At 32.5% G+C, this 27,897-nt stretch overlaps 1 protein-coding gene across 7 annotated transcripts in view; it reads left to right on the forward strand.

Annotated features, from left to right (window-relative positions):
• unc-13-4A (BAI1 associated protein 3) overlaps positions 1-27,897 on the forward strand; it is a 152,981-nt gene that overhangs the window by 94,827 nt on the left and 30,257 nt on the right. For all 7 annotated transcript variants that reach the window (XM_076529352.1, XM_076529354.1, XM_076529355.1 and 4 more), the window contains exons 4-7: positions 11,380-11,554; positions 21,035-21,202; positions 23,556-23,622; positions 25,584-25,773. In XM_076529352.1, the coding sequence (XP_076385467.1) occupies positions 11,380-11,554; positions 21,035-21,202; positions 23,556-23,622; positions 25,584-25,773 (600 nt within the window). The remainder of the gene's footprint in view (positions 1-11,379; positions 11,555-21,034; positions 21,203-23,555; positions 23,623-25,583; positions 25,774-27,897) is intronic.

The following is a 27,897-nucleotide window of genomic DNA, read 5'->3' on the forward strand; positions in this document are numbered from 1 at the left end:
TTGTTTTTTATTGATAGAATAATTGTGATGAAATAGTGACACTGATAATATATCGGTGCGTTTTATTTTATTTTATGTATGGGTAAAGAGATTTAATTTTTAAGATTTTGAGAAGCTGGAGATTATTTATTTTGCATTATTATGTACATCGCAGGATTCGTACATTATGATATGTTACACATGTTACACATATGCATATGTATATGAAAATACAATGTATGATATGTAATTTTAAATATAGAATATGAAACTGCCTTGTAATATCTACATTACATTATTAACTACAATGCATGATGTATGACACGTATGTATGTTACGGTATATCACATATGTTACACATATACATATGTGTATGAAAATATGTATAATGTGTAATATATAATTTTAAATATGAAATATGAAACTAGCTTGTAATATCTACTTTACATTGTTATGAACATTACATGATATATTACACGTACGTATGTTAGGATGTATTGTATATGTTACACATGTGTGCATATGTAAATGTAATTTGTAATGTGTAATTTTTACTTTTAACTATAAAACTAGCTTGTAATATCTAATATGGTGATTCACTATTGGGTTTAATACAAAGATTTGAAATAAATATTTTTTAATTTTGTAGTGACGAACAGGTGACGTTTAAACATAGTGAAACAACATAATTAATTTATAAATGAAAAATATTATATTTCATTATGAAATTATTATATTCTGTAATCAAACCATTATATTCAATTTTCATAGAGAATTTTTTAAAAATTCATTAAACTTTTCGACACGAAAGTTTTAGAACCTCCTAATAATAAAAATTCTTTCAAGCACACAATCAAAACCATTCTCAATCACCTATGAAAATACGAATATTATTAGTGAATTTGTTGGCAATATACCTCCAAATAATTATCGACAATATGCATTATAAATTTACTCTTGTTATTGCATCGAATAGTTTGCGAATTACATAGCAAATGAATTGCAAGTACCATAATCTTCTGAATCGGATTAAGGGACAGAATGTGACGATCAAAGAGATGTCTCCTTACACTCGAACTCCAATCATCTTCTTATTAGAGGGAAAAGAAGACCTTGGAAGTGTTCGTGAAAAAGGGGACAGATAAAAAAGAACAGAACCAAGGGGAGAACATGAAGTCGAGATGAGAGGGACGTAATTATCGCTCGCTACTGTCGTGAGACAATTAACAATAACGAGGGCTCACTGGGAATTAACGCGGTCTTGTTAATTTTCTCTTCCCTCCCGTGAACGTAAGGTTACAATCAATTTGTAAAATCGCTGGTGCGAAAAGTGACTCTACTATGAATAATTTTGACGGAGAGTCGAATTTTGCAGAACATTTATAAATTTATATTTTGGTTGAAATATGACGCAGTAAAATGTTAAAAATTTTGTTAAAATCGTATAATTAAATGTTAAAAAACTTAATATTACTTAATATTATTTAATGAAAAATATGTTCAAAATGAATAAATTTTTTTAACGAGTGTTTTAATGAAATTTTGCTAAATTTTAAAGGAATTTAGCAATTTTTTGAATAAAGATGTACAAATTTTGAAGTTTATGAGATTGGAAAATGAATAATTTTTAAATTAGTAAACCAGTAATTAAATACAGTACTTAAATAATTAGTAATAAATTATTCACACGAATACAATCCTTGCAAGATCCCAAATCCAAAATTTCACAAACAGCAAAGTCTCATCGCACAAAATATTCAAGTTCCACATAAATCTTCCCCATCATCAATTCTCCTTCCAAATTTTCAGTTTAAAAACGTAAACTACTAATTAATTACAGTATCAGTAAACTATTGACACAAACCTCGCCCTAAAAATGTGCGAAATCAAGCTAATAGTTGAATACTAAAAATAGTTGAATGCTAAAAAATCATCGATATAGACTTGTGAGTATCTGACAAAGTGTTAACAGCGATTAACTCGAAAAGCAGTGGCAGATTCACGTGAAACGAGGAACAGGAGGATCGAACGTTGTCCAATTTACAGGGGGAATCATTCAATTTCCACGGGCCAGTAATTGATTAACAGAAGGACTCCGGAGGACTGCATTTCATCGGCTTGCCTTACGGCCCATTACCCATCGCGTTTATTCGTACCAGGAGAGATAAAGCGCAATATCCTGAACAGATGGGGAAGCAACAGGGTGACCACTCTATCTTAATTTTAACCTTGTGCATTCCTTTATTTCTTTAGTGCTATTGTGTACTATTATCTAATAATTATAATTGTAATTGTAGACTTATAGACTAAATTAGTGCATCTCTAAATCGATATATCTGCAAATTGCTACATCACCAAATTGCTGCGTCCCCAAATTGCTATATCCCTAAATTGCTACGTTCCCAAATCGGTACATCATCAAATCGCTACGTCCCCAAATTAATACATCCCTAAATTGCTACGTTCCCAAATCGGTACATCCCCAAATCGCTACGTCTTCAAATTGCAGCATCCCTAAATCCCTAAGTCCCTAAATCGCTACGATCCCAAATCACTACGTCCACAGGTCGCTACGTCCCGAAATAGCAACATCCCCAAATTCCTACGTCCCCAAATTGCAGCGTCCCCAAATCCCTAAGTCCCTAAATCGCTACGTCCCGAAATAGCAACATCCCCAAATACCTAACTCCCTAAATCGCTGCGCCCCCAAATCACTACGTCCACAAGTCGCTACGTCCCTAAATTGCTACGTCCCCAAATTCCTACGTCCCCAAATCCCTAAGTCCCTAAATCGCTACGCCCCCAAATCACTACGTCCATAAGTCGCTACGTCCCGAAATAGCAATATCCCCAAATTGCTACGTCCCCAAATTGCAGCGTCCCCAAATCCCTAAGTCCCTAAATCGCTACGCCCCCAAATCACTACGTCCACAAGTCGCTACATCCCGAAATAGCAACATCCCCAAATTCCTACGTCCCCAAATCCCTAAGTCCCTAAATCGCTACGCCCCCAAATCACTACGTCTACAAGTCGCTACGTCCCGAAATAGCAACATCCCCAAATTGCAGCATCCCTAAATCCCTAAGTTCCTAAATCGCTACGCCCCCAAATCACTACGTCCACAAGTCGCTACGTTCCGAAATAGTAACATCCCCAAATTCCTACGTCCTCAAATCCCTAAGTCCCTAAATCGCTACGCCCCCAAATCACTACGTCCACAAATCGCTACGTCCCGAAATAGCAACATCCCCAAATTGCTACGTCCCCAAATTGCAGCGTCCCCAAATTGCAGCGTCCCCAAATCCCTAAGTCCCTAAATCGCTACGTCCCCAAATCACTACGTCCACAAGTCGCTACGTCCCGAAATAGCAACATCCCCAAATTACTACGTCCCCAAATCCCGAAGTCCCTAAATCGCTACGCCCCCAAATCTAGGTCCACAAGTCGCTACATCCCGAAATAGCAACATCCCCAAATTCCTACGTTCCCAAATCGCTATATCCCCAAATTCCTACATCCCCCAATCGTTACATCCCCAAATCGCTGCGTCCCTAAATATCTACATCCCCCAATCGGTATATTCCCAAATCGTCACGTCCCCTGAAAAGTATAAAAAACTATTTTTTTATAAAATTGAAAAGAATGAACGAGAAACAAACCACCCCAATTTTTCAAAAACTGTAAGAAATTTTTTACAAAGTCCGCCATACTTTAAAGCACTTGGAGAATCACTGTTATTTTTTACCCTTCCAGAAAATAAAACAAGTATTCCTTCAAGTGAAATGTTTCCTGTATCGTTTCTGAAGGACCGACCGTTTGCCGCCTGTTCTTAAATCTCCATTTCCTCTTGATCTTTTTTCCTCGTTTTCGTGAATCGATGTCCAAACAATTGTCGTAAAACGAGACCGGAACAGCAGCAACCTCTTCTCTTCTGCTTCGAAACAAATCCCGTGAAGCGAGAGGAGACGCTGTTTAAAGGACAATATATGATATCTCAACGTCCTTCCTGACGTTAACAACGCGGCCAGAGATAACCCTTGGCTTTACGATCATGCCAAGCCACGGTATAAACGTCAAAGTAAAAATTGAGCTCGTGAATTTTCGCTGGATGATGCTAGAAATATTCAAATGCCTAGTGTCTTTCGTGGTATGTCCCTCAGGAATCCTCACGCGATCGCGTTTCCTGGGAAATGCAAGAGCAGACTCGTTTCGGAGGTCTCGGATTTTGTCGTTGAATGTAATGAACGTGCTGTCCCCTTTCGTGATTCTAGCATTGTCTTTTTTGTATAAAAAACTGCCTTTGGTGAGTCAATTATTTGCTCTGAGATTATATCGTAATAGTTCAAAGTAGGTTATGATAGTTTATCTTAAATAGTTGAGATTGTTTAAATTAGAGGTTGTAATATAATTACTGGATCCGTTAAAATGAAGAACTGCGGATTTTTTTATTTTATGCTATAGTTATGCAACGATGAAAAGTCAATTTTCATGTTATATTTTTTTATATAATAAAATAGTATCAACAAATTTTTAGTGAAGTTCATTGTTCGCTACACTCTTCAATTTCATATGGATGATTTTTATGTATTGTTATCTCAAAGTCAGAATCTAGTAAAAATATAAGTGGTGCTATAGTTCTGCACCGCAGTGTAGGAATTGTATGAATGTGGATATAGGAATTGTATGAATGTGAATATAGGTATTTGAATATAGAGATCTCAAGGACGTAGAAATATGGGACATAGGAAATTAGGAATATTGATGATACAAGGGTAAAGGTGTCTAAAGACCAAGAAATATAGTTACAGAAGGATCTCAAGGACCTACAATCTAGATATCTAGAGTCCAATTTATCAATACTAAAATTTAAAACTGCAAGAGTATTCATTAACTGACGCTAAATCATCACATAACACTACATTTAGTATCGTGAATGACCGCAAACAAATTTTGTCTGAAAACGAGCTGTCAACGTGTCTGCGGTGCACGTGGAAATCCAACTTAAAGGGGTTGGAATGATCAGATTCGCCCATGATCCATCCATGGTCATTTATTAATATCCCATCCAACAGAATATACGGGTGTACCACTTTGTATAAATTAGCGCAGCAGGCCGTACCTAACAGGATGGACGTATTCCTGAAATACGATATCGAGTGATACCCTGCTTAACGAGGTCATGTTTCTTTTTTTCTTTCTGTAATTTCAACCTTATTTTACCTGCTATGCAAAACAGCATGTGCTTTCAGCTTGTACAAAATTCTTCTAAATTATATTGAGTTATTCACTCATCTACTGGTCCGTAAAATAATACTACAAAATATGAAAATTGATGTTGATCTTGAAATTCGAGATTAATTTTTGCTATCAAACGAAATGTTGAACAAGAAAATTTTATATTAAGCGTTCTTTTACTTTCTTATGAAAAATTATCTGCATTTTGCTTTTTCATTATATCACCTTGACAATCAAGGTCGAACTTTGTTATTAGTCAGTTAACTGATTAATTTTCAGAGACATTGTACCGTGTACAAATATCTCAGACATATACATCTCAATTTCATATCCATGTCAGTTGAATCTGCTAAGACCTTACGGGAATATCACACACGTTAACCGCACAAGACACGTGTAACATTATATTACTGTTCCGAGTTACAGGTTGGGGTTGGAGTTAAATGACGTAGTCGATATGATTGTACAATGTTGTAGCGGAACAGACAAAACGATAGTATTTGATATTGCTGTTTAACACGATCAGACTGTGGTACATTATTTCATAAGTTTGAAAGGTTACCATATCAGCGTATCAAGATTTTGGAAATCTAGGGTTTTAGGGATTTAGGGAGTTAGGGGGCTAGGGAGTTAGGAAATTAGAGATCTAAGGAGTTAGGGACTTAGGGAATTAGGGAGTTAGGAAGTTAGGGAGTTAGAGAGTTAGGGAGTTAGAGATTTAAGGAATTAGGGAGATAGGGAATTAGGGAGTTAGGGAGATAGAGAATTAGGGAGTTAGGGAGTTAAGGAGTTAAGAAGTTAGAGATTTAAGGAATTAGGGAGTTAGGGAATTGGGGAATTAGGGAGTTAGGGAGTTAGAGATTTAAGGAGTTAGGGACTTAGGGAATTAGGGAGTTAGGGAGTTAAGGAGTTAAGAAGTTAGAGAGATAGGGAGTTAGAGATTTAAAGAGTTAGGGAGTTAGGGAATTAGGGAGTTAGGGAGTTAGGGAGTTAGAGATTTAAGGAGTTAGGGACTTAGGGAATTAGGGAGTTAGGGAGTTAGGGAGTTAGAGAGTTAGGGAGTTAGAGAGTTAGATGGTTAAGAAGTTAGAAAGATAGGGAGTTAGAGAGTTAGGGAGTTAGGGAGTTAGGGACTTAAGAAGTTAGGGAGCTAACCAGTTAGAGATTTAAGGAGTTAGGAAGGTAGTTAATATACGAAGTACTAGCCTTCGAATTTTCTCACAATTTAGTATTAATTTTCTTAACATTGTAGCAGTAATCCACTGCAAACAACGCAACTACGAAATTGTTAATTAAATTAGTTATCTACATCGTACAAGTCTTACACATCGCATAATTTCTTCATATATCGTATAACTCTTTACCATTTATATCTTCGTCCTCGCATCATTTGTCAAAATAATCCCTTTCACAAAACGAATACAAAATGTATTCGAAGTAACCGTTTCCTTCTCTCGATAAGCGAATGCCAGGGTCAAGCGTATAAAAGGGGACACAGAATGGCGAAAGGTCAAAACAAAAAAGCACGGTTATAGTTATTCCCATTTCTTTTAATAGGCGAATCCACGCACATTCGCGTAGCACGAAAGTTTCATTTCTGTATCAGAGCCAAGACGAACGTTCCTCGGAGACTTGAAAACCAGCGTCGTTTCTTTTGGATTTAAATTAGATCCGAGACGGCACGTGGATCCTTTGGACGCGTCAAAGACACGCTCGCTTAGCGTACTTTCATCTGCATATTTTTCATTTTCCAATTTTCCTGCCTTCCCGTCGCGCTCTGACTTGCTCCTTGCCGCTCACAAAGGAGACGTTGTTCTCCGGCTGAATATTCTTTCTAATCCTTCAAGGTTTATTACGTTAAACGCTTTGCGCGCTGCGACGCGATGGAAATATACGAGAAACTGATAACATGCGAGTATGTTGCAAAAATGAAACGATAATAATATTTTAGGAATCTTACATATTTTATAACCGTTTGTTTCAATATTTATTGCTCTTTATATTCTTCTTTATCGATGTCTTTATCGATCTAAATTTATTGATTATGTTGTTCTTCATCGATTTTCTAATATCGAGTCTATTATTATTGATTGATTGATAATTTTTATGTTTATTAAATTGATTGATTGTTTACTAATATCAAGTCTCTTATTATTGATTGATAATTATTATGTTTATTAAATTGATTGATTGTTTACTAATATCAAGTTTCTTATTATTGATTGATTATTGTTATGTTTGGTGTGTCGATTGATTTTGTACTTTTTTATTGATTTACTAATATCAAGATTCTTATTATTGATTGATTGATAATAATTATGTTTACTAAATTGATTAATTGTTTACTAATATCAAGTCTCTTATTATTGATTGATTATTGCTATGTTTGGTGTATCGATTGATTGATTTTGTACTATTTTATTGATTTACTAATATCAAGATTCTTATTATTGATTGATTGATAATAATTATGTTTACTAAATTGATTAATTGTTTACTAATATCAAGTCTCTTATTATTGATTGATTATTGCTATGTTTGGTGTATCGATTGATTGATTTTGTACTATTTTATTGATTTACTAATATCAAGATTCTTATTATTGATTGATTGATAATAATTATGTTTACTAAATTGATTAATTGTTTACTAATATCAAGTCTCTTATTATTGATTGATTATTGCTATGTTTGGTGTATCGATTGATTGATTTTGTACTATTTTATTGATTTACTAATATCAAGATCCTTATTATTGATTGATTGATAATTATTATGTTTATTAAATTGATTGATTATTTACTAATATCAAGTCTCTTATTATTTATTGATTATTGTTATGTTTAATGTGTCGATTGATTTTGTACTTTTTTATCGATTTACTAATATCAAGATTCTTATTATTGATTGATTGATAATTATTATGTTTATTAAATTGATTGATTGTTTACTAATATCAAGTCTCTTATTATTGATTGATTATTGTTATGTTTGGTGTGTCGATAGATTTTGTACTTTTTTATTGATTTACTAATATCAAGATCCTTATTATTCATTGATTGATTATTGTTATTTGTTATATTGATTGATTATAGTTATTAGATTTTCTGTATTGATTGGTTATTATCATTATTTTTGTAGCGTTGATTTATTAACATTATTATATTACTATTGGTTCATTATTATTATATATTCATAGTATTGTACAATTATTATCATAATATTTGCAGTATTAATTAATCATAAACTTTTAAGTCAATTTTTTTATTAAGTTCACGTTATTAATTGATATTATTAAATCTCTCTTATTGATTATCATCAAGTTCAATTACTAAATTAGGTTTATTATTACTTTAACATAAAGAACGCATTAACGCAAATGTAAAAATGATAAAATTATAAAACCTTACTTAATATAAAGTGCAGTTCCGCGCATAAAATTTGCAGACCACACTATTTAAGTAAAAAACATTAGGTTAATGCAGCGAATAAAATTCTCTCTCCCTCATATTTACTTATCCACGAGGAAAAAAGGGTGAAATAACATTGCGAGCGCAATTAAAATTAATGGAAACGCGAACGAAAGTATGCATGAATTTTTCGGGCTGATCCAACGATACAAAGTTTGAAGTGAAACGATGTCACGGAAATTTTGATGGAACGGTAAAACTGTTTTAGCGATATATCAACCGTATGATACACTCACGTAATTCCGTCCAAGAGCATCGAAACGAGCTGCAATTTCAGGGAAAAATTCTGCTCGAAATCGTAAACGACGTGGCTGGAGGTAATTTTCAAACGGTAATGCCGTTCCCGTTCGTCGTAGTGCAGTGTATTAATTAAAAAGGAAAAAAAAGAGAGACAAAGATGTGTGCACGGGTTAGGTTGCGGGGAAAAAGGAGCATGAACAACAAGAAATACACGCCGACTGATCGATATTGCTGCAACGACGCGAAACTTCGTGTACACGCAAGTGCGAGAAAAAAAAATAGACGGAAATAGATGTGCTCGCGATAATTAGACGACGAGGTTGCCTTGAATAATCGTCGTAATTATAATGGATTGCTGGCGATTTAATGGCGCCCGATTTTAATGAGAAGATGCGTGCACCTCTGTTATAAGGTGAAGTGGGGTAAGTGCAGACTGGTTTTTGTAAAGTTGGTATTTAAACCGAAGTATTTTCAGTCTGCTATGTAAATACTTAACGCTGTCGATATCGAACGCTTTGCACAATTACTACTATTTAATTGATATTAACTAGGACCTTAATTTTCCTTGTACATTTTGATTTTGATAGGAAATTGTTTAAAATGTCAACTACTCTGCACTTTCCCCGAAAATGGGCTAAGAGCGTAACTTGAAGTTAAATACTTTGAAACTTTATTTCATGTGCAATGGGGCAAGAGCAGAATTATTAAGAAATCTGCTATAAAATGCTTTTTACAGCATTATGCAAGTACTCTATACTGCAAACAAGTACTCTTAGCTGAAATATAAAAGGGGATATAGTGAAACAAAACAAGGAAACAAACATACTAAATGAAGAAATTTCGCTCATATTGTAATAAAAATAGCCTGTACACGCACTTGCCCCGTTTACGAACTTACCCCACTTCACCTCACACGTAATTTTTCAATTTTGTGATAACCATTGATAACGTTACTGTATTTTTCTGTACACACTGTTTGCTCGGTGTATGCTGGAAATTAAATTTTTTTCCTCTGGGAGTGTTTGAACTTTTAAATGCAGCTTCGATATTTACTTTTTAATTGAAAACACGTTGAAGATGAGTAAAGGGTGGAAAATAAATATGTTAAAGGTAGAAAGGAAATTAGGGTGAAGGGTGGGTAATAAGTGAGGAAAATGAATGAGTTAGGAGTGGAAAATGAATTAAGAAAATTAAGTAATGGGTTGAGTGAGCAAACTTGGTAAATACAGGATGGAAAATCAATTAAGGAAATGAATAAAGAATAGGAGCAAAATTAATGAGCAGAATGTATAATATACGGTAGAAAATGTATTAAGAAAATGAATAAAGAATAGGTGCAAAATTAATGAGCAGAATGTATAATATACGGTAGAAAATGAGTTTAAAAAATGATAACTAATGCATTGGAAATAAATGAAAACAATTAATAAATGCAGCGTAGAAGAAAAACATTAGGGATAATTAATAAATTGTAGGTGGAAAATTAATGAGCAAAATGTATACAGTAGAAAATGAGTTGAAAGAATGAATAACTATTTCATTGGAAATAAATGAGAAAAATGAATAAATACCACGTTGAAGATAAATTAGACAAAATTAATAAATTGTAGGTAGAAGAGGGAGGAAAATGAATAAATGCAGGACAGAAAATAAATTAAGAAAATTAATAACTAATTCATTGGAAATAAATAAATTCGAGGTACGACAAATTAAGGAATTTATAAATAGTGGGTGGAGAATAAATAAGGAAATTGAATAAATACAGGGTAGGTAATAAATAAAGGAAATTAGCAAGTAATGGATAGAAAATAAATTAGGAAAATGAATGAAGAAAATTAGCAAGTAATGGATAGAAAATAAATTAGGAAAATGAATATAGGGTTGAAAATAAACTAAAAAGGTTAATAAATAATAGGAAAGTAAGGAAATTTAAAAATAATAGGGGGTTGGAATAAATAATATTAAACAAGAAATTAAAGAAAAATAATATTTGTAGCTCGAAGAATTGTGGATATCGCAATCTTTACTAGTAAAAAACATAAAATATTATAAAATATACTACGGATAAGATAGACATTATAACATGAATTATAACGTGAACTTTACAACTTTTGCTATAAATAGAAACAATCCTCTGTGCGTTTATAATACTTCATAAAATAACCTAAAAAGTTAAGGTTTTGATTCACTGTTAAACATCGTCCACGTTAAAGTATACTGAATGAATAGTCTGACTACAGCAATCCTTTATACTAAAAAAACTTAAAGAACACAAAATATTTGCACAATCCTTAGTACTAAAAAGCACAAAATATTTGCGTCAGTGAAAACACTTGTATGATAAAGTGTTGAAAACGTTTTACTATAGTGAATGAAGAGCTCTATGCGCGGCGCAATACACAGAAACGAACGAGCAACAAGTGACGGGAATAAAACGTGATTGATCATCTTCCAGGGTTCAAGAGACAGACGGTTCCTTCTTCGAAAGTTTCACCGCATTATCCTGGAAGCAGGAAAATCGAAGGCTCGTAGTTTTACAAGAGGTGGAGGCCAGGGCGAAAGAACCACCACCCCCGTCCAGAGACAGCAGTTTGTCGTCTTCGCAACCCTATCGTTTCGGCAAAAAAGAGGTGAGGATATTCCTTACGATTCAAATATTGTTAATAAATGTTAGTTAAATTAATGGCATAACTTCAAGCTAATATTAAGGTGATATATTAAACAAATTATTAGTACATAACACTAGAAAAGTGTCAATTTTATAAACCAGTATAACGTAGAAATATATCTCATATCTCAAATTAGCAAAAAATATATCTCAAATTAAATGACATATTTAAGTATTTAAATATCGCTTTAAGAATTGCTTATGCAAAGGCAACATTTAAATTATAATTATTAATTATTTTTAGAAAAGAGGATAATTGTCTCTCAAACATTTCTAATATATTCATAGCGATTATAATTCTGTATTAAATTTATGTGTTTAATATTATTGCTCGAAGGAAATGTTCTCCTTTAAGTATTGACATTGTGAAGGCGCCATTGAAAATGTCGAGGGGAAGTTATTTTTAATTATTAATTACTCTTAAACAAAAGGAAAATTATTTAATAGAAGTTACATTGTTCCATCGATTATATTGTCTTTATCGTAGAAAGGACTGAATTTTTGATGTTTGAACATTTAACCAGTTAAGTGTGTTTGACAACTATATCCGTCATAAAGATGTGGCAGAATTTTGTGTCATGACGACTATATCCGTCATGCGTAAAATTTTGTTACAATTTGATATTTAAATTGTAATTTTGGCGAAAACTAAATTATATTCGTAAATTGTAATATGTTTAAAATGTTTAGAGGTCAGCACGAAATGAAATAAACAAATAAAAAGTGTAAATGATTTGAGATGGATTCATGAATTCTTGAGAGCTAACTCGTCATCGCTTGATTATCGCGACACACACTGGTGCGCGCTTTGCAAAAAGATCGTCACAGTTAACTGGTTAAAGTACATTCCTCAGAATCAGCATTGATTTTCGTCAAGATAAAGAATAAATGTCTGTGCGAATTTATGTTTCGTCGTTTGTTTAGTTAATTTTTAACTTGATTTTTTAATTTCAAATTGAGTACACATATGCCGGTAGGTTCAGTATTAAACCCTTGATATGCAATTTATTTGTCAGGTGCGTCAGTAAAAACTAACTATTCATAGTTATAATATTAAAAGAAAGAAAGAAAATGAAAAAGTTATGAGCATTTTATATTCAGCGATCCTTGATAATGCAAATTATAGTTGAACTTAAATTTTGAGTTGAAGAGTATTAGTTTGAGTAAAATTTATTATATTTGAACCGTGAGTACGTCACGAGTGAGACTCACCAAAGTATGACAAGGGGTTAATAATACTAATTTCAAACTGTTCTTGAAAGCTAACTCGTCATCGCTTGATTATCGCGACACACACTGGTGCGTGCTTTGCAAAAAGATCGCCACATTTAACTGGTTAATGAAATATTTTTCAAAATCCACACCTTCGAGACTGTTGGAAGTTATCTAAACTATTCTTCCATTTTTTTATAAAAGATAATAAACCAAAAGGAAAATATCTGTAAACTCTAACAAAATTAAGTACAAAATTGTTACCTTCTTGAGTTACTAACATAAATTACTTATCTACTTCAAGTTCTTAAGATGAGTTATGCTTCTCGCGTGAAAGTGAGTAAAATTATTAACGTATCAATCAATACTTCCACAACTAACCTATACTTTCGCAACATTTTCCGAAGATCGAGAGGATTAAACCCGAAATAAGAACATGAAAGAAAGAGTAATTTCTAGAGCCAGTACGTTATATTTACGTTCTAATAACTCTGAAAGTTCGTTATACACGAAACGGACCGAGTACATGCTTCCAGTTTTTAGTGTTTGTATGCTCGTGCGAGTAAATGCAAAAGCTTGGCAACCATCCACTATCGCTTAACGCGAGATAGAGTTGTTAACTACTTTCAGTCGACGTAATAGAAGTAGTTCCGCGTTCAGTTTAATCGTGACTACACTTTAAACATTGCCATTTTCATGTTTTCGAGGCGACTATACAATTACGGTGGAAACAAACATTGTAAAACGCCTTTGATAAACAGTTTCTTTCAATAAAAGTACACACATATACATATATGCATGAATTGTATGATTCATATGATTCATTGTATAATGTTACGTAAACAAATGCATACATTTGGTCGTATTCAATAAACATATGCACATGGTTCACGTGTATGAATTGAAATTCAATAAACATATGTACATATGTACATTGTGGTGCATATGTGTATACGTTGTATCATTCCATATTACATAGACATATTTATATGTTCTATAATAGAGTTATTCATATATAATATGCAGAAATTTGATCATATGATATAAACATATGTACATGATTTGTTATGATGCATATGTGCATATGTTGTATCAAGCAATATTACATATACATATGGATATGTTCTATAATACTATTATTCATAAATATGTGCATACATTTCATCATGTAATATAAACATATCTACATGATTTGTTATGGTGCACATATGCATATGTTGTATCAAGCAATATTACATAATACATATGCATATGTTCTGTTACACAATATTTCATAATTATATGCGTACATATACACATATTAAATAAACATGTATAAACATATGTTCACATATATGTATACATATGTTTGATTATTATAACATATGTTATACTATATTGCATGAACATACGTTTGCAATTAACTCACATGAATATGAAATATACTCATAAATATTTACCCTAATTTCAATATTAGCATTATAAATATTTTTTCCACTTTTATACCTCTCAACCTTTGTCAAACATGAAAATCTTATATAATCAATTCAGTTAAACGGATAAATTGAACAAATATAATTAAATGACTTCGCCTTGATACGATTTAATCAGTGGCTTTTAAAGACATGGGTTTACAATCGCCGCATACATTTTAATCTGTATAACACAAACATTCGTACACGTCAAATACAAATAACAAAGCAAGAGCTTACGAGACAGCATTTTAGCGAAAAACTTCTCTACCGTTGGTTCTCAATTTACGCTAATTGGAAACGCGCCACTGAATCCTACAGTCTTTTTCGCATACGCAAATTGCTGGCCAAACGAATGCCTGTTTGTTTTTACGAACGCTTCTTTGCTCTGACTTTTTCGACGGTCATCAGATAAATACGCTTGCGGATAAAACTGGCGAGAAGAAGGTAACAAAACGAAAAAGGTTAACTGATACAGACGGAATTAATGCCGGTTCAAGTGTGGTAAATGCGCAAAAATATAGACACGTGAATGCAAGAACACTTGTATGGAAGTGTCGACATTTTGTCTGAATATGAATGACACGGTCTACTGCAAATAGCTTTTATAAAGGTTTTACATTTACATTTTGTAAAATTTGTAGAAATAATGCTGTGGTGACAAATTTCTTCCAAATTAGAAACGCTTTTGTATATTTGAATTAAAATATTTTAGAGAAGCAAAATTTTTACGTTTTCTAGATTTCTTGTGGAATTCTGACATTTTCGGATCTTTCTCTTCGTTATTTTTCGAAAGCTTAAGATTGCAAATCGTTAAATTTTTTAATTTTTAACTTCTTCACTTCTTCATTTCAACATTTACAAATCTTCTGCTTTCCCAATTTTCCAATTTCCAAACTTTCTAACATTCGAAATTTCTTCAATGTCGCAGTTTCTAATTTCCTAATTTCTGATTTCTAAATCGCCTAATTTTCTAAATTCCCAATTCCCCAATTCCCCAATTCCTCAATTTATCAATTCCCCAATTCTCCAATTTCCCAATTTCCCAATTTCCCAATTTCTTAATTTCCCAATTTCCTAATTTCCCAGTTTCCAAATTTTCCTACTTCTCAATTTTCTAATTTTCTAATTCCCCAATTTCGAAATTTACTAAGTTCTAAATTTCCTAATTTGTTAATTCCCCAAATTCCTTATTTTCAAACTTCTCAAATTCCTAATTTCCAATATCCCAATTTCTCAATTTCCTAATTTCCTAATTCTTCAATTTTCCCATTTTCCAATTTTCCAATTTTCCAATTTACCAATTTACCAAACTCCCAATTTCCCAACTTCCCAATTTTTTAATTACCTAATTTTCTAATATCCTAATTTCCTAATTTCCTAATTTCCTAATTTCTAATTTCTTAATTTCTCAATTTCCCAATTTCTTAATTTCCCAATTTCCTAATTTCCTAATTTCCCAGTTTCCAAATTTTCCTAATTCTCAATTTTCTAATTTTCTAATTCCCCAATTTCGAAATTTACTAAGTTCTAAATTTCCTTATTTGTTAATTCCCCAAATTCATTATTTTCAAACTTCTCAAATTCCTAATTTCCAATTTCCCAATTTCTCAATTTCTCAATTTCCTAATTTCCTAATTCTTCAATTTTTCCATTTTCCAATTTTCCAATTTACCAATTTACCAAACTCCCAATTTCCCAATTTTTTAATTTCCTAATTTCTTAATTTCCTAATTTCCGAATATCCTAATTTCCCAATTTCCTAATTTCCCAACTGCTCCAATTCCCCAAATTCGTTATTTTCCAAATTCTCAATTTCCCAAGTTCCCAAGTTCCCAATTTCCTAAATTACTAAATCTCAAAATTTCCTCGCTTCCAAAGTACCAAATCATCTCACTGACTACAAAATCATCAAATTACAAAGTTACAGAATATTCAATCGCAAAGCACCGTTCTTAGTCTTCACGATTCATACTCCCGCATCCCTAAATCTTATCAAACTTCACATATCTCAAAATCTTGCTCAAACTTCACAACACGTTAAATTATGATATCGTAATATGCGACTCCTTGTTGCTCATTCATTCGTAAATCTCATTAATCCTCGCCACACAGAATTTCAGAAATTATATTTGTTATGAAATACGTATTACGGTACATTATCGGAGAGAAGCACGATATTTGGTCTGTCAATAAAATCGTGAGCATAAGATAGAATCAATGCAAATATAGCATAGAATGTTGATCGAACACGTGTGCGTATGATTCACTTGATATTTGTTTTCTGCACACGTTCTATTTGAAATGATTTCGCCTCTCACGAAAGGGACATCATCGGTGTGCAGACAGATTATGGGATTCTAAGTCGACATACTGTGGATTACTCTCTGTGTCAAGCTCAAACGCAAATACAACTTCATGGAGCATAATGGATAACTGTTTTCTTTCGGAAATACGCAAGTACTATTCAAATGTAATGAATTTTCTGTTTAATCTCTCATTCGTTCACAATGATTGTAACAATTATTCTAATGTTCTTTCAATTCTTTCTTTAAGGCAAAGATTTATTTTATTTTATTTTAAATAATAAATCTATTTAGGTAATTATTACATAGCTGAAGTATTAATAATTACACAGTAAAATTGAATCAGTAATTGATAATGTAGATTCAAATTAATAATTACATTATAATAATTACTCTAATGAAATTATTTTATATAACTTATTTTACTTCTGTTAGTAATTTTTATTTGAAATGTTTCATATTTTGGTTAATTTATTTTTAGTTCTGTCAGATAGCTAAAAGCGTACATTTTGATTATGAACAACAAATATTTGTAATTAACAAAATTATTATATTATAATTTTATACTGTACCTTTCTAAAATGTTCTAAATTTGCAATACTGTATCATTACTCATTAACAAACATTGTTAATCGAAATGTGCTTGTGTATTCTTTACTTTCTATCACTGTTATCTGTGACATTTGGGATCGCATTTTTTTAAATTCATGCAACGAGATTTTATTTTTATTTCAAAATAAAATTTGTTCATATTCGTATTCATTGTTCATAAAGAAATGCGTTGACACATGATTTATTTTTTATCATTACTTGTGAACCTTAAAAAATGCACAAGAAATGTATGCAATTTTACATTTTATTATAATAAGTAACAGGTCCAATTTACATTTTTTAAAATGTAAACGGTTATTCAACAAAGGATTACAATATTGTTATATTTCTTTTCATATTGCAAATTTACGAGATTATATCAGTTCTTCTGAATAAATTCATTTAATCAAAAGATATTTATGTACAGTTCATATCTTGTTAATATTACTAGTGAAAGAATGAGTCACTTTTTAAAATTGTAAAATACACATTCAAGGATCAATATTTATAATGGTTAGATATTACAAAAGAACAAAGAATCGTTCTCGTAAACAATGACTGGACAACCATTTTGAAGAGGAAGATATTGTAAGAATTCGAAGACGTACAATAAAACGCACGGCATCGAACGAAAAGAATAATGGTGTATCTGTCTCGGCAAATGGCTCCGAGAAATCCCGTCGAATCGTCCAGAAAATCGCTCCACGTTCGTATCAGCCTTTTCCCGAAGGACTCGGGAGGGATTTCTCTTTTTTCCACTTTATTAGGGGGTGGAAACGCGATCGTTTTCCGGTTATTATTTCCGCTCAAACTGTGTTACGCGTTTCTTTTCCGAACGAGCAGAACAACGAAGGGAATTTACTTGAAGAGGACACGATGGAACGAAGAATTCCATCAACGTAAATAGTTCAATTATATTTTATACTTTCTGTGATAGACATCGTTTAAAAAACATGAAATTAGATACATATTTCACGTGTCACGCGTTATTCTTTCTGTGGAAATTATAATCTCAAGTTTTACTTAACCTCAAGTTCACTTAATAATTTCTTATAATTCAAGATATGACAAGGAATGTTAAAACCTTGATATTTTATTTCTGACCTGTTACATCGTTTAAAAAACATGAAATTAGATACATATTTCTCGTGTCACACGTTATTCTTTCTGTGGAAATTATAACCTCAAAGTTTACTTAACCTCAAGTTCATTTAATAATTTCTTATAATTCAAGATATGACAAGGAATGTTAAAACCTTGATATTTTATTTCTGACCTGTTACATCGTTTAAAAAACATGAAATTAGATACATATTTCTCGTGTCACACGTTATTCTTTCTGTGGAAATTATAACCTCAAATTTTACTTAACCTCAAGTTCATTTAATAATTTCTTGTAATTCAAGATATGACAAGGAATGTTAAAACCTTGATATTTTATTTCTGACCTGTTACATCGTTTAAAAAACATGAAATTAGATACATATTTCTCGTGTCACACGTTATTCTTTCTGTGGAAATTATAACCTCAAAGTTTACATAACCTCAAGTTCATTTAATAATTTCTTATAATTCAAGATATGACAAGGAATGTTAAAACCTTGATATTTTATTTCTGACTTGTTACATCGTTTAAAAAACATGAAATTAGATACATATTTCACGTGTCACACGTTATTCTTTCTGTGGAAATTATAACCTCAAAGTTTACTTAACCTCAAGTTCATTTAATAATTTCTTATAATTCAAGATATGACAAGGAATGTTAAAACCTTGATATTTTATTTCTGACCTGTTACATCGTTTAAACAACATGAAATTAGATACATATTTCACGTGTCACGCGTTATTCTTTCTGTGGAAATTATAACCTCAAATTTTACTTAACCTCAAGTTTATTTAATAATTTCTTATAATTCAATATATGACAAGGAATGTTAAAACCTTGATATTTTATTTCTGACCTGTTACATCGTTTAAAAAACATGAAATTAGATACATATTTCTCGTGTCACACGTTATTCTTTCTGTGGAAATTATAACCTCAAAGTTTACTTAATCTCAAGTTCAATAATTTCTAATTCAAGATATATTAAGTGGTAAAGTTAACAACAAACAACTGATAAATGGACATAGGTCACTTTCAAAATAAACATATACATGAAACAGAATATCAGAAAAGAACAAAAGATGTCATAGGGGAACAGAATCTAATCATCTATTTCTAAAACGTATAATCCTGCATTATACAGCGCGTACGCAATCTAATTTCCGTATATCGACAGAACACAAATGAAGAGAACGAGAGCGGATAGCTAGCTAAAATTTCAAAGAACGTATCGATCAACATTACAGTATAACTTGCAGATATTTCAATTCGCAATATTTCGCATAGAAAGTTCCTCTCCATCGGTAATTAGGAAACGGAGAATCGCTGATATCACAGGGATAAATGAACGCTGCACTGGCAGTATCATTAGACCAGCTGTCCATCACTTCGATTGATCTGCACGCATAATATTTCAAGGAAAATGTAACTACCATTCTGCATGCAATCTACGAATACAGAACGCGTTATGATAGATGACAAAATGTGGTATTGTACGAACAAAGGGTTTCTATTGTAGCCAACGGTTTGACGTTGATATTAATGAACAACCACGCATCGGGCTAAATCGAGGGACTGATATTTCCCATTCGGTGTAAATAGGTGAATACAGGTGTTGATACCTCTTGAAGGAACTTTGTGGTGTTGTGGAGAACGGTGGGAATTTTAAATATCTTCAATTAAGAGTTTCGTTGAGTAATTAACTACGGAGATGGGTTCCTGGAAATAAGAAATAAGGAATGGGCGTGTTCGGGTAGAATGGAACATGGAAGGTAAAAAATGCATTTTATATTATACAGTTTCAAATTTTTTAATTTCAGTATTCGTTTTAGAATCAATGTCACTTGATATATCGCTTTCTCTCCTCAACTTGATAATGATCTAAATAACCTCTCCTAAAAATTTTCAGTGAACTCTATAATAATATCTCTCATAAACGAATATACAAAGTATGTCTCCAGTAAATAAATCATATGGCAAACTCATCATAGATGAAACAGTACCGAAGTTCCTGCTGACAATTATTAATGAAGTTAAATATGTATTCATATGTATAACATTGCATGATCAAACATATACATACATTCATCTAATATTATGAAACATATGCGGATAATGAAACTTGCATATATTTACTTAATGTAATAAAACTCACATATGTATACTTAATATAGTAAAACTCACATATGAATACTTAATATAATAAAATTCACATATGTATACTTAATACAATAAAACTCACATATGAATGCTTAATACAATAAAACTCACATATGAATACTTAATATAATAAAATTCACATATGTATACTTAATACAATAAAACTCACATATGAATGCTTAATACAATAAAACTCTCATATGAATACTTAATATAATAAAATTCACATATGTATACTTAATACAATAAAACTCACATATGAATGCTTAATACAATAAAACTCACATATGAATACTTAATACAATAAAACTCACATATGAATGCTTAATACAATAAAACTCACATATGAATGCTTAATACAATAAAACTCACATATGAATACTTAATATAACACTTATGTACAAGTTTATACGAGATAATAAAATTTCTACATACATTGTATATGTAACATTCGTGAGATACAGTGAATGCATGTACGTGTTTGCGTACCACAATGAAATACTGTACAAAATAATAGAAAATATGTCATGTTACGCTGTTTCAATAATTTCAAGTACATTAATTTTGTGTAACAAGTGTCTAAAAGAGTGAAAGGATTAAACATATTGTTTCAGTTGGAGCAATTGTACATAGAAGTCCTTTACACGATTGCCAACACGGTGGGAGCCAGCACAGGACAATACGCCCACTATAAAGAGGATCTTTACAGATATGCACAAGAGGCTTTCGAAGTCCCACAGGATCAACATCGACGATATTTGAATATTGCATCGGAAGAGAAGGTACTTACATTCCTTTTCTATATGATTCTCCTCTAAAGCTCTCGATAAAGGGTTCATTTCATCCTTTTGATCTGTTACTTGAGGATACTCGTTCTTTTTTGTATTATCGCTTCTTTAATAATTTTAAGATGAAATTTATTTTCAAGATAAAATATGAAATAAAAATTGATTTCAAGATAACAGTAAAATTCATGAAATTAAATCTGTTAATTTGCATCATTGATATCATCCCATTTTTTATTGGAATAATTTTAAACACGGAAATCAAAAATTGAATTTTAAAATATGTAAAGAGGACGTTCGATTTTTAATTGCTAGATTGCAATTTAATTGCTTAATCAGATATAATCGTGTCGTTGATTGAAATATTGCAAGCTTAATATTTCATGCATTATTATCAATAAAATCTTTTAGCGCTAGATTACTACGCGTTGGATATCCACACGCTATATTAGTGCGCGTTGGATTACTACGCGTTGGATCACTACGCGTAGGATTACTACGCGTTGCATTACCACACGTTGCATTACTACGCGTTGGATTACCACGCATTAGATTCCTACGCTTAGAATTACCACGCGTTGCATTATTACGCGTTGGATTACTAAGCGTAAAATATGTACGCGCTAGATTACTACGCGTTGGATATCCACACGCTGTATTAGTACGCGTTGGATTACTACGCATTGGATTACTACGCGTAGGATTACTACGCGTTGCATTACCACACGTTGCATTACTACGCGTTGGATTACCACGCGTTGCATTACCACACGTTGCATTACTACGCGTTGGATTACCACGCATTAGATTCCTACGCTTAGAATTACCACGCGTTGCATTATTACGCGTTGGATTACTACGCGTAAAATATGCACGCGCTAGATTACTACGCGTTGGATATCCACACGTTGTATTAGTACGCGTTGGATTACTACGCATTGGATTACTACGCGTAGGATTACTACGCGTTGCATTACCACGCGTTGAATATCCACACGTTGTATTAGTACGCGTTGGATTACTACGCATTGGATTACTACGCGTAGGATTACTACGCGTTGCATTACCACACGTTGCATTACCACGCGTTGGATAACTACGCGTTATCCAAAACTGCCGTTCTCGCGTCTACGTATGCGTAATCCTCGCGCTCTGATGGGTCCGTGTTTTTCCTTAATAATTCAAAAACGAAGCTTCAAATTCCATTTCTGCAAAGGGAAATAAAAATGACTCAACTAAAATTAGATATTTAAATTTTGCAAACGAAACACTTCCATACTCAAATGTCTTAATAAATAATTACAGCTTCCACAATAATGTATATAAACTTAAATATCTCAGTGATTCATTACATACAAGAATTAATCAAAATCTACAAGTAGTCAATGCGAGGTCATTAATCTGATAATGTATCAATCATACATTTGTCAATTTTATATTATTAAACAATACTAGAGAAATTATTTCGTAGTTTGAGAATATCCATAAATAACGAAGAATGTGAGAAAATAGCATCTGAAATCTGAAACTTTGAAAATGTGTACAACGGAGGTAGAAGATAAAGATTGCTGATTCACCACGGAAATATTAGTCCTTTGTTAAAGATCTTATTATATAAAGTATTGTCTCGATTGAAAATGAAAACACTATTGTTGCGAAAACGACAGCTGTACAAAGTTTCGTTACTTTTATTGGACAAACAAGGATTGAACCGCGGCTAAGCGATTTCATTCTTGATCGACGAAGCGGAAGCAAAACATTGAAGTCCGATGAAAATGAAGCCGTTCAGGCAGATTAATTAGACACTATGGAACAATTATTCTTCCCTTTCCAGTAACTTCGCTAAATAACCTCGACGTATTCGATCCACGAAGCTCCTCTTTCATTCTCGATAATTGAAATCGGTTCCCATATCGTAAATAAAGTTATCCAGAAATTCACACTATATTCAAACTTTTATTATATTTAAACTGGATAAATTAAATGAAACCGCGCAACTTCGTTATATTCACTCGAATTACTAACGAATTGCATCCATGTGATGATTCAGGGGAAAGTAACTTTACGCGGTCAATTTTTGTGTTATTTTGTGATGTTGAGCAAAATTTTAGATGTTTATATTTCCGATCATTGTAGACTCAGATATTTAAATTTTTGATCGTCATAGATGTTAATACTTATGTAATAATTTTAAAGTTTGAAAATTTAGGAAAGCTAGATAAATATCTTAGTGTTTACGAATTTTTTACTTTTGATTAATACCTGCCTCCGAAACTCATGAATCATCTTATCACCGATTGCACAAACTAAACTCTAAGCAATTTTATAAAAAAATAATCACCCTTTTCAGCCTCCTATCGTTATTCTAAACGTAGTGGTTGTCGAGGCGGAAGGACTCGAGGCCAAAGACGCAAACGGTAAGACTTTCTGCAAAGTACAGATGTCAATCCACGAGTTGGCGCATGATCGACTCAAAGTGTTATTAATAATTCAGAATCAAAGCTTCACACCCCATTTTTGCATAGGAAAATCTTGTTCGAAATCACGTCCTCCACCCATTTCCGCGAATTACTAGTTGTGAGACAGGAGGATATAAAAATTTAGAAATACATTACCGTCCATAAGTATCCGGACACAAGCGAAATATGCATTCGCGTTGCATGAAAGTTATTCAAGTATCTGCAACAGTAACTAAAATCGATTTTTTTTCTGCGAAGGTCAGAATACTGGAACGTTTTTCGATTGATAATTCTCGTTTGGAACTCGTATCTCGATGGAAAAGAAGCTACAGACGAATTAAACCGAAACTGTCGAGTGCGTAGCGTTACCTCCATTCTTATCTCCATTGAGGGAACCTAAACATCTACCAACAGTTTACAAACACTTGAAACATATCGAAGAACCCTCTGAATACGTTCTGCACCATAGAAATGAAACACTGTAGAAATTAAAATTTTTTTTAGAATCGAAAGCGTTTCATTAGATTCACAAATTTGGACTTTGTACTTCTGGACATGAATTTTACTTTCACACTCTCATTGTATAATTTGTACTTAAAAATTAATTCTATTACGTTATGACACCTCAAAAAAGATAATAATAATTATTACAAATGATATGATAACCCTAAATACCTTTCGTAGAAAGTTCAACTATGTTTTATGTAGCGAAACCAAGTGTCCGGATACTTATGGACGGTAATCTATGAGAACGCAAAAATTTGAAAACTCGGAGATACAGGAATTCAGAGGTAATACAACGATTTCGATACGTGTTCCTCTAAACACGTCAACCTCATCACGCGCCAACTCCTGGGTCAACATCGCTACACTTCCCTTGATTATACAATTCGCCATGACGTCGATGTAAGTTTAACGACTCGACCGAAGCTGCCTTGAATTTTCTATCGAACCGCATGACGCTGCGGAAGTGACCTCTGTCATAAATTTCAACGAGCACACTATGAAAAGCGATGCATCAGCCTCCTTTTCAATTTCTCAGCCACTTTGCGGTACACTCGACGACGGGCTAAATAATTGCAAAGATGGTTTTGCGTTTAACCTGTCTCGAGGATGGTAAATGATCGATTCCGTACGATGCATCAAGTATCTGGATCGCGGTGCATGTTTTATGGTCCATTTGCTGCAGGAAGTTTCTTTCTTTATTTATTCATTCATGTCGACTGATATGAACTCGTGTAAACCGCTTTTATAAACGACTCTTCTTTGTTTCAAGTATATTCGAAACTCTGTTATTCATGTTGATTGTATTATTTATTTTTTCCTATGGAACTTTTCAGCGGTCTTCAACAGACTCTTGGAACTTAAAATAGATAAATTGTTGGTGCGATAGAACTTTCAGCAGATGAAGTTATTTTTGTAGAAAGTGAAAGGAAAAAGAGATTTTTATGGAAACATTTATTAGTTATATGTAGTTATGCAATTTTATTTTTATAAGAATATATAATCAGTAATAACTAGTTATAACATTTATGATTTTTAATTAGTTGTATAGTTTTATAATTATTTTATCAAATTTAAAATGTAATGGAGATATAATATTTAAAATAATAGTATGATCTTACGAATTTTATTTTACCATTAACGCATTTGAATTTCAACCCTTAGACTTCAATTTTATTAGCTTTAGCGATAAAGTATTTGATCCTCATTTGAAAAATACACAACCCTATATAAAATTGCACAACCCTATATAAAATCTTTCAGTAATTCTATTATAACTACTGAAAGGTTAAAACCCGATCTAATCCACATTTGAGCGCAAACTCGAAATTTCGGTATAAATTCTTTACCCATAAGAAAAGAAAAGGAGTTTTCATGAAGAAAGAGTTCAATCGAATTATCTATATTTCCTTTAGGATTCAGTGACCCGTACTGTATGTTGGGAATCCAACCGGGCAATACAGGTGCACCATTGAGTCCACAGACAAATTTAACAGCGCACTCACCCCATACACCCCCGGCTTCACCCAGACAAGCTACACGCGCCCTTTCTGACGGCGCTGAAACTGAAAATTCACATCACGAAAAACTACGGAAACATCATAGGTAAGTTGACCCAGCAGATATGTTTCCAGCAAAAAGTATCTATTAATATTCATTATCAGGTAGAGACATTCTAATTATAGAACAACATTGCTCTTTATAGTCATAGTTTAATTTAACTGCGGTGCTGTAATGTGTACTTTGAACTCAGAAATAAATGTTCAGCATGTAGAAAATTTGTGTTGGTCATTATACAAGGAAAAATTTGAAAATTTCAAGTTTTATAAATCATAAGAAAAATACATTTCAAGAATAAAACCCATTGGGCTATCTTCCACTAAAAGATTTCTAAACATCCCCTAAACCAAATTAATTATGCAAAATACAAATTTCTATCTCGCAAATAAAAATAACAAAATCTCACATACTCCATAATATTTAATAAAAAAAATTAAAATCTCAAAAAAATTGCTTAAAAAATAAGTGAAAGAAATATTCAAGTTTCTTTCTTTAAACTTCGTCTTGCCCTTCGGTAGTGCATTTCGTAAATACCTCTCAGGTCCATACAAGAAGTTTAATTGATTTCGTTCTCCTTTCAACACGAAATTTTTTAAACGTTCAATTAATCTTCGTACCACTTGATCGATCGATCGTTCGAAGAAGAAGCTGAAGGTTCTCCTGTCTACGCGTTCTCCAGACACCAGTTTCCCTGACATTTTCACAATGGTTCGCGATAACAATGAGCACTTGCCGGATGCGACAAGTTCTGTCCGCGACGGTTTGCGGCAGAATAAGGCCGTGGTGCATTCAGATCGTGTTCAACGTTTCTATCTACCTTGACCATTGTTTTCTTCGGCATCAGAGGCTGCGAGCCGAGTAATTTGCTCGCGAACGCTGCGAAACGAGACTCACCGAAACGTTCGACCACGTATTGCCTACGAATGACAGTTCGTTTTTCTCCTTCATGACATTAATTGACACCGAGATGATTAACTTGGAGAAGATGACTAAGAAGCATGTGCAGAAATTGTGAGGAACTTTTTGGAAGTGATCGGTTAGAGGAGAATTGATTGTGGTAGTGTTGTAGAGTTTGGCTGATGTGGAGGATTGCGGAAATGATATATAAGGTGTTGATCAATTTTGAAGGATTTGGTTCAAATTTAGATTAGTATTGTAGAATCGTGTTTCGTGTTATAGAGATTGGGTGGGTGCAAAGATGTTATATTTCGATGTCGATAGATTTTAAAGGAGTTGATTCAAATTTTGGTTCGAACTTTTTATTATGCAGCTAGGTTAAGTTGTAGATCCAGAGTGAGGTGGGAGAATTTGATGGAGGACTGACGATTTTTCGGAATCTTAATGTTTGGGAGTTTGGAAATGTGGATATTTGGATATTTGCAAGTTTGTGAATTTCGGGATTTGAGGAAATAGAAATTTAAGAGTTTGACAAATTGATGATTTGACGATTTGAGGATTTAACAATTTGGCAATTTGACAATTTGACAATTTGGCGATTTGACAATTTGAAGATTTGACGACTTGACAACTTGATCATCTGTGACTTTGCAGATGTAATAATTTAACAATTTGACGATTTGAAAATTTTATAATTTGATAATTTCACAATTTAACAATCTGTGACTTTGAAGATCTAATAATTTGACAATCTAGCAATTTGGTAATTTGGCAACTTGATAATTTAACAATGTGTCAATTTGATAATTTGATAGTTTGATAACTTGATAATTTCACAATTTAACCATCTGTGACTTTGAAGATCTAATAATTTGACAATTTAGCAATTTGGTAATTTGGCAACTTGATAATTTGACAATGTGTCAATTTGATAATTTGATAGTTTTATAACGTGATAATTTCACAATTTAACAATCTGTGACTTTGAATATCTAATAATTTGACAATTTAGCAATTTGATAATCTGGCAACTTGATAATTTGACAATGTGTCAATTTGATAATTTGATAGTTTTATAACTTGATAATTTCACAATTTAACAATCTCCAAAATAAAGACTTAAGAATTAAAAAATTTGCCAATCTGTGAAATAAAAACTTGAGAATTTGACAATTTGGTATTCTGTGAATTAAAGACCTGAGAATTTAAGAATTTCAGATTTTTGTCAGTCCATTGATTTGTTAAATTGGTATAATCTTCGATTATCATTGA

The sequence above is a fragment of the Megachile rotundata genome, chromosome 3, assembly GCF_050947335.1.
Source record: "Megachile rotundata isolate GNS110a chromosome 3, iyMegRotu1, whole genome shotgun sequence".
In the NCBI taxonomy this organism is placed as follows: domain Eukaryota; kingdom Metazoa; phylum Arthropoda; class Insecta; order Hymenoptera; family Megachilidae; genus Megachile; species Megachile rotundata.